Here is a 12,640-nt window from a genome sequence, read left to right as displayed (position 1 = left end):
TTTAAAACGTTTATCACTATGGACCAATGCATGAAAGCCCAAATCTCATACCAAACATGCGTGCAGAATTAGAGAGACTGAAGAGTGGGCATTGCATTGGACAACCCACAAGCCACGGGCAGCTCGTCCTGAATTTTGGTGGGCTGGACACATACTGAGCCCTAGCTGACATGGGTGGTTCAACGTGAATAGACTCATGACCTGTTCTAGTTCAATTTAGGCTCATGAGTCTGACAGTTAGAACAGGTTGGATTCAGATCAAATTTTGCCAGATCTTAATCCAAAGCTGAAATGTAAATAGTAAGTCTGAACCCAGATCCAGATTCGAATCAAATCGGATAAGGTAAGGTTGAATCTCAGAAATACATGTGAAAACATTGGATTTATAAATTGACTGACCGAGCTTTGACTGGGCGATCGCAAAGGGTCACGTTCGTCATTGACCAAGAAGACCGCCCTATTTTTTTCCTTTCCATGCCGGCCGGATCTGGGTGATTGGTCGGAGTGCCTGATAAAAAAAGCGATAAAAACTGAGCGTAAAAATAAAAAGGGAGGTCGAAATAAAAAAAATCGTCGCCGTCGTCTAGTTAGGGAAGGAAGAGAAGCAAGAGAGATTTGTTTTTTTCGTGTTTTTTTTTTCTTTCATTTTTGCTTCGTTCTCTCTCAAGAGGTTCGAAAGGGAACTCCTGAAAAAGATGGTAAGAATTAAGATATCAATCGAGCATTCTAGGGTTTCTTGTTTTGGGTGAGATTCATTGCTGTTCCATTTGATTTCTTATCCTCTTTTTATGTTTTTTATTTTTTGTAAAATTTGCTTAACAATGAAGGGACTACTGTTTCATGGAGGGATTTCTCATGCTCTCTTTTTTTTACTATTTATATTTTTGCTGATTTTTTTTCTTGGTTTGTGTGTTTGCTGGAATTTTTAGTTAATGGAGTTTCTGGTTTCGAACTCGTTTCATTCTGATGTTTTTATTATTTTTACTATTTGATTTTGTGTCTTTGTATTTTTTCCTGGGGTTTGGCCATTTTATCGCGGAATTTAGGGTTTTATTTCTCGCAAAAAAAAAAACTGTAGTACTCTTTGTTTGCATTTTTTTCCCTTTTTTTTGGGGGGCGATAAATGGGTTGATTTCTTTTTCATTATCGATTTTTGTTTTGATTCATGACAGGATTGTTTTCAATTCACCCTCTCTCTCTATATATATACATATACAGTGTGTGAACGATTGTAATTCTGGTCGTAATATAAAGTATAGTAACTATTTGCTTTTATATTTAGCTTGTCTAACTGTGATTCTCTCGCTTGTAATATTAACTCTTGTTGTGTTTGTTCACTAGGGTTCTCAATATAGTTCATACATTTTCTCGTCTGCGAATGAATTGCTGTTAACGTGTTATTGTTTTTGTCGCAAAAGGAACATATATCCTAGCATTGGTGTGGATAGTATATTTCGATTCGAATAAATTGAACTTATTTAGTCATTTTTAGGCGATTTGGGTGAAGTGGAAGATCTCCGTGTTTTGTTTTTGACTGGGTGTTTTGTCGGTATACAGATTAGAGCGGGTGGAAGAGACAGATTCCATAGCGAGTATGCACCGAGATTCGAGGAGAAGGGCAATTTCGGGCCGGCAATTGGAAGGGATCACAACGAGTCGCAAGTGTCTCGACATCTCTGGGTGGGCAATATAAACCCACGTATAACAGAGAGCATTCTCGCGGAACAGTTCTTGAGATTCGGCGAGCTCGAGAGCATAGCCCTCTATCCCAACCGGGGCTATGCTTTTGTTAACTTTAGGAAAGAGGAGGATGCATCTCTCGCAATGCGAGAACTTCAAGGCATTGCTGTTGCGGGTTTCGATCTGAAAATTGAATTTGCGAAGGGGGTTAGTTTTGAATCCGTTTTATCATTGTTACGGTTTTATTTATTTCCACGTTTATTGTCCAATCAACCGTTCTTTCTCTGCCAGTACAGTTTCTCATTAGGTTTCCATGCAGATCATTATCTGGTAGTTGAGACTTAGGGAATGGCTGTTGAGGTTGCAAATATCGGCGGGCACACCATTTACAATTATAACATGAGTTTTTAGTCAATAAGCTAGCACTGCATGATCTACAACAAAAGAACATTACTTATAGGTGCATATTTCACTCTTATGTTACCCGGCTATTTCTCATCTTCATTTTTTCCTCTGGTTCCACATAAAAGCAAATTAAATTCATTCTAATCAGTTGAAATTTATTCATTTTCGTCATTCTATAATGCAATTCATTTTCTAAATATAATTCAGATGACTTTGACACTCTTATATACTACAAATTTACGGTTACAAACATTTGGCACCATATATATGCACCTATGGTTAATGAGCAATGCTGAATACCACAAAAACTCATGTTATCACAATTCATAATGCTAATACCATCAGAATGAGAGGCTGCTTTCATATACAATCTGCAAGAGCATGGATGCCGAACACACATGTAACCAACCAAAGTGGAATGTGTGACCCTGAAACAGAAATTCTGATGCACAGTTCTTTCTCCTAATGCTCAGTAATTACAGAGCTACATGGCTTTTCATCCTAATTGAAGATATTTTTTAAGCTTGCACATTCAAATAATCAAACTTAAGCAGCATAAATTGATCACTATTTATCCTTTAGCTGACATGTACGGGGTTCAACTTCACTTGATACCAAGCATGAAACTTGACCTGTCCTTCAACTTTAGCACAAATCAAGCTTCAAAAGGAGGGGAAAAAGTTACAAGCCCTTACACAAGCAGTGTTGCTACAATCAGTTTAATATGAACATTACACCACATGGTACAGCAACTAAGTTCCTTCTCACGCAATGAAGACTTGCTAAATTTTTGAGGATGCTCTATATTGGAAGCTGATACGTACATGCCACCAATCTCATTTCAATCCTACCACACAAATCATCACTTGAAATGTTGAAGTTAACATGAATATCTAAACTATTAAGTGAATGGCAAGAGGCTTATGGTGAATTCAAAAACTTAGAATAATTAAACTGCAAACTGAATCCATCTGTGGTACAATTCATCTTATACATGAATATCTACACTATAAGTGAATGGGAAGAGGCTTATGGTGAATTCAAACACTTAGAATAATTAAACTGCAAACTGAATCCATCTGTGGTACAATTCAACTTATACATATTACACACTTTTCAATGATTCTAGTTTATAATTACTAGAGGTATCAAATTGGCTGTAGCTTGAGGCAGTGATGCACAGTATGATATCAGGATTATAAGAGTTTCTGTGGGATTTTGATGCTATTAACCACTAATATTATGTTATATTAATGTTAGAATTATGTTTGAGCAAGTCGTATGTGATTGACTACTAATAGTAAACGATATGATCCGACCTTCAGAAACTGCTGTAATTGTTCTTCGTCCAGGTTATATGTTTTGCTCCTGCAGAACTGATTTTTACCATACTGATACATTTAGCAGGATACCAGCTTGTTTCACATGCCTGAAACAAAAAATTATGTTCGAGGATATGTTTTGAGCATATAGGTGGAGCTTTAAGAATATTTTGTCTCCTTATTAGAGGAGGCATTTCAGGCAATATCATGTTCTATGTGCAGGCTTTTCACAGTAATGTATTGAAGTTAATAGTTGTTATTTATGTATTTAGAAAGTCAGTTTCTTTGTTGGGTTCTTCTATGCAAAATGTGCCTTCCATTAGACAAGTAATTTTATGTGTTTTTTCTAAGTTCTTGCATGATGGAGAAAGTACTGATAAAAAATTGCATTGATGATAATATCTTGTGTTTTTAGTTTTTATATTCATTTCACATTTATAACTGCATCTGGGAAAATGTCACCATGATGGATGATGACATTGCTATTCAAATTTATTAATTTATTGGCTAGACAGAACCCTGATGATTTTTAGCAATTACTTGTTGATTGAACTGGTAGTGAACCCTTTTTGCCTATAGAGTTTCTGGAGCAGGGTTTTTGAAATTTGTTAGACTTGGATACATTGAAATAGAGATTTGATTGTCAAAAATGGATAAATACAATGGTTTATGGCATTTGCCTTTGTCTTGGCATTCTGGATTTGGTTTTATTGTGTATTTTGAGTGTACTCTTGTGCATTTTCTGATATGCATTTATCACAAACTGATTATATGTGCAAGTTTCTCTGGGTGAGATTCATTGCATGTGGAACTTAGAAATTATTGTTGTGGCAATTTTGTTGTCTGTTATGGTTTTCAATCAGAATATTGCAGTGTTTGCAAGAAAAATTCAGAAACTTATGAGCATACGGGTTGCAAGATGTCATGGTTACCATAAACTTTCTGGTTAGTTCACTTGCAGCTTGCATTAACATGTATCTAACTAACATTTTTGGAGAGCTTCTACAAACTTATTGAAGCATGACAAATATATATTGGCTTTGTGTAACGACATTATCTTTATGTTCCCACAATACTCTGCCCAGCTTTCCATCCATTACAACATTCTACACAACTCTCACATTCTACCCCCTGGACATACAACAAACACTATACCTCTAACAGCTTTCCACCCCTTGAAGCCTCCAAAATTTTAATGGTTAAAAACAATGCTCTGCTTGTAATACTAGAAGCCAACAGAGTATAGGAATATTTTTCCTTAACCATCTGAACATGCAAATAACTTGTATTTGAATTTTTCCATTTTTGAAAATGTTCTTTTTTCCTATTACATTCAATGACTACGTCTTGCTCCATATTTCCTCCAAGACTTCACGCATATGATTTTTATGCTTAAGATGAATCTGTGATGCACATTTATTATTCGTGATTTCTATAAATAAATATTATTTATCTCAACTCAATTATAATGACCTCAAGTGATAGGCTAGAACACATCAATATTCCTTGCTCTTGGCTTTTATCAATCATGCACGTGTGAGCATTATTATGGTTGTGCACCAGCAGTATCATCTTTCTTGTGTGCTCAACCATCATCAAATCATAGATGGTGATTGCATAAACAAATGTGCACCGTGACCTAACACTACAATCATTGTTGTACTTTCGTGGATGGTGACTATTGAACAAGTGTGCACCATGACCTACCACTACAATCACTGTTATATTATTGCAAGAAGCACTAACGACACCAAATAATGTCTGATGAACAAGGTTGTGATTGCCGTATCTCATTACTCTTCTCATCAGCAATTCCAAACCGTCGTTTTCATTACATGGAGCACATTATCATTCATATCCAATTATCACCAAAATTTTCATGTCTTGCACCAGCACCATTCACTTAAGCTACTTGGCCCTTCCATGGTGGGTCTGCAATAAGAAAGTATCCCTGTTGAGATTTTGATTCTAACGAGCACCAGTGTAACTGAACCAGCCTCCATCTCACCTGAAGATAACATTCACATTTTAGGAATAAAGAAAAACCTCTCAACAACTAAGTAGGCGCTTACCTGTCAATCTCAGCAATTTTCATCTTAAGCAGTAACAATTTCCTCGTTGCCTTTATATATCAAGGTAAAAGTAAGAAGAAACTTCCCGTTTTGACTCGGTTGATGTTAGCATCTGTTTCTGCTGTCTTCTTATTGTTGATGTGAGAAGGTGTTCCCTGAAATTGAAGTTCTAGAACTGTATTAGACTTGTTTTCACGTAGGTAGAGTTTTTAATATTATATCATTGGTATAGATCAAATGATTTTAACCTACCGTGAAAAGTTAAATACAAGTTGATGAAGTTAGCTGAGCACCTTTATTCATCTGAAAATTCGGTGCTCCATTTGATTGTATACAACACAGAGATGAGGGGAAGGGTGACTATTGATTAGGCCGGTACTGGCAGAATTGTAATGTTGTAATTGATGCTTCTGGTCTGTAAGGCTTGATTTTTTGTGTGGCTTTTGTGACTTCTTGTCACTGTACGACGTTAAATTTTTAATAAGATCTTTTATTCATTTGAAAAAAGGTTAACTCAGTGCCTTTAGCTAGAGAATTCGATTGCAAGGTGTTTGGTACCCTTTATTATGAAGGAGACTGGGTGCCTTTAGCTAGAGCATTCAATTGCAAGGTGTTTAGCACCCTTTATTATGCAGGAGATGACCTTGAAATTTTAACAATTTGGGAATTTTGTTTCAAGCATGCATCTTTATTCTTGGGTAGCACATTCTTTGACTTATAACAAGTGGCAAGAATAATATTCTTAGACATCATCTAATTTTGCATGTAAGATAATCACAAACCAATGTCTTCTTCAATTTGAATCGATGTAAGATAATCACAAACCAATATCTTATATCTTCTTCAATTTGAATTGCTACTATAACATGTAGGGATGCACAACGAACCGAGCCGGCTCGAGCTCGGCTCGAAGCTTGTCTGTTCTTTAAATGAGCCAAGCTTGAACATGGTTCTAAGGCTCGGACGAGCAAACAATCCAAGCTTGATCAGACTACCGAGCTTGATAAAACCCGGTAGGCTCGATAAGGCTTGGTACAAGTATATATAATATATTTGCAATTCTATTCAACAAGTTATTATTAGTGTAATGGGTAGGCTGTTGGGTTTTTATCAAAAGGTTCGTATTTCGAATCCCGTTTTTTCAGCTTTCCTGTTGTTAATATAGAGTACTTTTAGTATGTATATATTATTTTCGGTGTTAATGACTAAAATATGTGCTTTAACTTAGTGGTGGGTCACTTGAGAAACTTGAGAGAGGGTTAGGGTTCAAAACCCACTGTCAATATTTTTAAAAAATAAATTTTTTTGGAATGCCTTTAAGCTTGGCTCGAGCTCGGAACCGAGCCGAGTCCCGACAAAGTCATTCAAGCTTGGCTCCGAGCTCAAGCCGAGCTTGGACAGAAATGTTTTGCACTGAGCCGAGTTCGAACAGGCCAGGCTCGGCTCGTGTGCATCCCTAATAACATGTATATGCAATATTTCTTTTTATAGGACGTGCAGTGATTAACTCATGTGCCTGCTTTTCAGATTGACACAAGTGACTGATGAAATGGCACTTTTGGGTTAATGCTTGTTAGCTTTGATCACGACACTAAAAATGATTAGCATTACCATGCAAAAGATAAGGATATATCATGTATTTCACTTTGGGCATATGCTTTTGCCTCATGTTTGGATAGGGCATTGTGCATTTGCTTCTGCTATGTTAAATGATTCATTCTTCACTGGGGTGTCTAAACCACAATATCAGGTTGATGGGCATGGTGGTTAACTTCAGTAACTGGTTATTGGTAAAAAATGCATCTTTTATAAATATAAACTCCATTTGATGGTAATGTTGCCTATGATAGCATTTGATTCTCTGGTAGCAGCATAAGCCCAAGCTAACTATTATAGTATCCTAAACTGAACATAGTGGCTGAAGTTACGTGTCACTCTCATCATTATGAGGACAGAAGTGGTTGAACTTCTTTAATATAATAACAATTTTATGCAGGAGTTCTGTCTCAACAGTTGCACAATCTGTTAGTTATTGTGAATGCAAAAGTAAGTTTCTCAAATTAGTCCATAGCTTGGGTCCCATACCCGGCTGACTAAAATGTCCTCTGGTATATGCAGTACCTTTTCAATGTGACATTTTTTTTCCTTTTAACAAAGTTTCATAATTTATCTAAGATCTAAAAATTCTTACTTTAAGACTGCTCGCCTGCTAAATGTGTCACTTCAAATTCACCAAAAATATGCTGAATAAGTCCTGTTCCATAAATGTTGAGGCTTGCTTTTGTCAATTTGTTGCTTGCATGCACATGAATTTTGGTAGCATTTCCACGACTCTCTTTCTCCATTCTCCAACCAAACTCCCTTCCCCCCCCCCCCCCCCCAAAAAAAAAAAAAAGGAAGGAAAAGTGAAAAGAAAAACCATATGTTCTTTTGTGATGGGGTACCATGTATCTGCTCCAATCTTCTTGGTAATGTGGGCCCATTTAGCTTAAAAATGAGAGGAAACAAAGGTAACATTATAAATGCATATCCATAAGTTGAGGAAACAAGTCTTGACAGAAATGGTGAAGGCAACACATGATTCAGCAAAATCAAAGAATACAATTACTTGCAATTAACTTGTGCACCTGAAGATATTGCATTATCAGTGATTGTGGATCTGCATACAAGTGAGACAAGGTGTAATTAGCAATTATCCCACAAGCCCTCTCACATATCAGCAAATATTTAAATTGTGATGAAAATTGCCATATGCATGCATGTGTGTGCGTGTGTGAGGTATTTATACACAAAAATTGGTAAAATCACAAGTATGATTTATATCCATTGTTGACCCTGAAGCAAAATCAGAGCACAACAACTTTTAATTATGGCTATGTTTTCAATCATGAGAACAATTAATATGAAGTTAAATAGATAAATATATGTTGGAAGCAAGGCTTAATATTTGGTCAAGTAGTGCCAATTATGGAGGATTCTCCCTCATCTTCATCACTGAAGCCATACTTGAGCGTCTAAATGTGGTTTTAGTTGCTTAAGATTGCTTATGGGGATTCAACCTCGACATGTGGCTGGCTGGAATGGAGTAGTTAGCTCCTTGGGTGAGAATAAAAAAGAAAAAATGGTTTCTTATATGGAAATAGTGCATATCACTGGCCTGGTGGTACATTATTCGAGAGAAATAGGAGAATCTTTGAAGATGTACACGGCTGTTTGACTGGAATTCACTGCAGTGTATGAGGGGCCAATTATCCTGTTGCTAAATCTACTGGCTGGGACTGGTGGTTAGTTTATCCTAGGATTCGTGGGACTGGAAAATTTCCCTTCTCTGGTTTGCTTTATGTTTTTGTGACCCTTCACCAGCTTTTTAATTAAAAATTAGCTTTCCATTAAAGAATAAATGGTTTCATATGTGGCTAATTTAGTCTTTCATCTATTTGTCTGAATTAAAGCAAATGTATATGTAGTTTTTTATGACATCAGTTTGTGTTGGTAGTTGGTACTTGGGTTGGCCTCCTCTTCTGATTGGCTTCATTGACATACTTCTAATGTGTCCTTTGGAGCATATTTTTCACAATCTAGTTACAAAAAAAGAAATCGATGCTTGCAAGATCTTAATTTTATTTGTGTAATGAAGCACAAACACAAATACACTCACAATGCTACTAAGAGCATACAAGAAAGCACACATGCACAAGTCCACAAAGGCAATACGCTAGCCACCAATGGGCAAATACAAGGCCACAAGGGTACACTCACAATATCTCATAATAGTACACAAGAGAGCACAAGATAAAAAATAATAATTTATTTACACTTAAAATGCATAAGACAAGCTTACCAGTAACCAAACACATGGGAGAGACCCCATATAAATAGATAGAGGGAGTAAGAGGACTGTCCCAACAGCTAGTTGGGCTAGTCCCAATGGCTAGAACATATTCAAAATAAAAAATAAAAAAATGCAAAAATGCCCCTAATGGGCGTCACTTATTACAAGAAAAGGCAAAGACAAAAATGCCCCTAATGGGCACAACCTATTACAAAGAGAAAGACAAATACATAGAAATATAAAGGAAATATATATATATATATATATATATATATATATATATATATATATATATATATATATATATATATATGTCAACACATACATACATAATGTATATACATATTAAAACATATGTACATATGCATTCGTATATATATAACAGCTATACAAGTTAACAATTTGGCCATGAGCCAACATTCTCAGCAAATTGCAACCTAGTCCAAATACTACTTTCCAATTACCATACAATATGTTCAGGTAAGAATAAGCTTGTGAAGAAACAGTCAATTCAGCATCCATTATATGATGGAGAATCAGTTGTATGCACCATACTGTTTAGTCCAGAAAATATGGAAAAATAACATGATAAATTTGTTTTATAGTGTTGGAAAAAGAGATTTTTGCTTGAAGTAAAAGGCATATGATTGCCTGCCACATTGATGTTGGATTTTATAGATGGGGAAACATTCCCCTCACAATATGCAGGATTTAATATGATTTCATTTGAATCATGAAGTCCCTGATATAGTTTACATATTACAACAGTTTGCTTCTTCTTCAAATTGTGTAAGGAAAAGTTAACATATGGTTTATGTGACATTCTGTCAAATACTTTGTACACGTCATCCTTTTTCCAGTTTTTGCTTATCCTAGGTATCTCGCTCGACAAAATTTATTTTGTAATCTATCTTATGTTTTAGTTCTTCCATCTACTTTGTTCTATTTTGAATATCTAAAATATCCTTTTCAATTCATATAAGCAGAGATTGGCCTTCGTTTCCATTTTGTTACTGCAACAAGTTCAATTTGCTTGAAGATTGAATTGTGATCAATTCTGTTTTCTCTGTTCCATTGGTTTTATGCGGTGCTTCTGTTATTAGCAGAATAAAAGTCATAAAATTATTCTTGCTTACTTTCTGGCATAGGCTAAGCCCAGTCGACATTTGCATGTGACTGGCATTTGTCCCTCTGTATCTGGAAAAGAATTGGAGAATGAATTCCATAAAATTGGAGTTCTTGAACGTTTTAAGTTTGATCAGGATCTAAGCATTGCTTGGGTTGATTATGTGAAGTCAGATGATGCTGGCACTGCAGTTGCAAGTTGAAATGGGAAAAGAATTGGGAAAGAGGAGCTAAGAGTTGACTATGTAAGGTCTGATTCAGAAAAGCAGGTGACTGCAACTGGGAAGAATAGTTTTCATTCTAGGATACTGCTAAGCTGAATGTCAAATGCCTTTGTTATTATGGTTTTCATGTTTGGAAGGATTATTTTGTGCCATGTCTCGTAGAGGAAGATCGTAAGAGCTTCCTTTGGGAAATTAATTTGTATGCATCATGAAGTTACACTAGTAACTCAAAGTTTTGAACATCTCTCTTGGATTAAGCTTGTACCATATAAAATATTAATAGAAGGTACCTATTCTCTTCCATTTTATCTTTAAATATTCCTGTTAAATGGGTATAGATTGCATTCTCAGTTCTCATATTGTTTGACTCAGAGGCTGTTATCTTTATCTTTTTCTAAACTTCTTCTGGTATTTTCTGGAGTCCAGTGTAGGAAAATAATGGTGGTAGATAGTCTAAGCAGCTGACTGTTCCTTCTGTTTGGCTTGTACTTTAGTAATGATGGTAAGAAAAAAAGTGTCATGCCAAATCAAAGAATACGTTGTTCCTTATATATGAGAGGGGCTGCATTCAAAATTTTGCTAATTATAGGTTGTTAAATTTATGAACCATACTAGAATGCAATAGGGAAGAATAATAAAGCAATTTTTAGAAAATGAATTATATTTTTGAGAATATGTTAAGTTCACAAATCATACTATAATGCTATAGGAAAGAGAAATAAAGAAGTGCTTAAAAAATGAATTATAATTTTGACAATCAATCGGTTTCATGCCAAAAGATCTACAACAAAGTTCGATTTTCTATTAAGATAGCCTATTAAACAATTTAAGAGAGTGGATGACAGACCTTATTGATGTGGGATGTGGGGGGCACTTTATTGGCAACTGCAGACAAGATATGAGGGTGGTTTCATATTGTGTATGGTATATAACCTTGAAGCTTCTTCCGCTAGGGTACAAGTATGAAACTAGGGCTAGTTCTTTTTTTTGATAATCAACTAGGACCTGATCTTAGAAAGTGAGGAAATCCCAACAAGCCTCTACAATCAAATGTCTTTCTGTGAATTATGGAGTAAGCTTGCCACAAAGTTCAAAAGCAATTAATTTTTTCAATGTTAAGGTGTTACAGACCTTTTCCTGCCCTGGGTCCGAACATCCAGATCCGCCCCAACCAGGACCTACCCAACTGGAGTCTCGCCCTGTTGGGAATGCGCAGAGGGAGTTTTCCTTACTCCCAGGACTCCTAGTGAAACCCGCCAAGCTTGGAGTTATGCTCAGGACTCTGGTGAGACGCCCCCCTAGACTCTTATCTAGTCATATATTTTGTTATTTTGTCTTTTTATAAATCTATATATAGATGTATCTTACTTAGTTTATTTTCAGTGAAGTTTATTTAGAGATTTTTCTAAGCTTCGTTTTTTGTTTATGTTCTTGTTCTTTGAGAGAACGTATTTCTCCCTCGCCTCTTCTTCCATACCCATCATCGATTAGGAGGGAATGCCTTTTCTCCCTCCCTTGCTTTTGACCCCCTATTCACTTCACACTTCCCTATGTAACCGATCAGGAGAGATAACTCTCTCTCTCCCCCAACACTGCACGCCCCTCCTGCTCATGGTGCACGCCTCTCTCTGGAGCCGTGCTTCATGTCCTGCTTGCCTGGAGTGGGAGTTCGGGTTCTAACAGTGGTATCAAAGCATCGTTTCCAGGAGTCACGTCACCCAGTTGTTGCTTTGGGACAACACAACAAGGTCCCAAGTATTAGCTTTCTCCAGAATCTGCGAACAAGAGATTTAAGAGAAGAAAGAGAAAAGGAGGCTGCAATGAGTCACAGTTTTCGTTAAGAGAAACCGTGACCTCTTTCATTAATATATAGGCAAAAGCCCTAATTAGGTTGAGGGTATTTACAAGTATGCCATTAGGTTGTGGACATGGTACATGCAAGTAGTTTGGATCCGGATCCAAACTTAAATACAAAACAAT

The 12,640-nt window shown here is 36.3% G+C and overlaps 1 protein-coding gene across 4 annotated transcripts in view; it reads left to right on the top strand.

Annotated features, from left to right (window-relative positions):
* Window positions 1-562: 562 nt before the first annotated feature.
* LOC149812611 (uncharacterized) overlaps window positions 563-12,640 on the top strand; it is a 28,366-nt gene continuing 16,288 nt past the window's right edge. For 3 of the 4 annotated variants that reach the window (XM_089992209.1, XM_089992207.1, XM_089992210.1), the window contains exons 1-2: window positions 563-698; window positions 1,558-1,887. In XM_089992209.1, coding sequence (XP_089848335.1) covers window positions 696-698; window positions 1,558-1,887 — 333 coding nt within the window. In that variant the 5' untranslated portion in view covers window positions 563-695. Of the gene's footprint in view, window positions 699-1,557; window positions 1,888-2,125; window positions 2,141-12,640 lie in introns of those variants that run through there. The other variant, XM_089992211.1, reaches the window with a different exon arrangement.

The sequence above is a fragment of the Nuphar pumila genome, chromosome 16 (assembly GCF_984573655.1).
Source record: "Nuphar pumila chromosome 16, dmNupPumi1.hap1.1, whole genome shotgun sequence".
NCBI classification, from domain to species: domain Eukaryota; kingdom Viridiplantae; phylum Streptophyta; class Magnoliopsida; order Nymphaeales; family Nymphaeaceae; genus Nuphar; species Nuphar pumila.
Note: the sequence above shows the minus strand (reverse complement) of the source record. Positions and strands in the feature narration are given on the sequence as shown.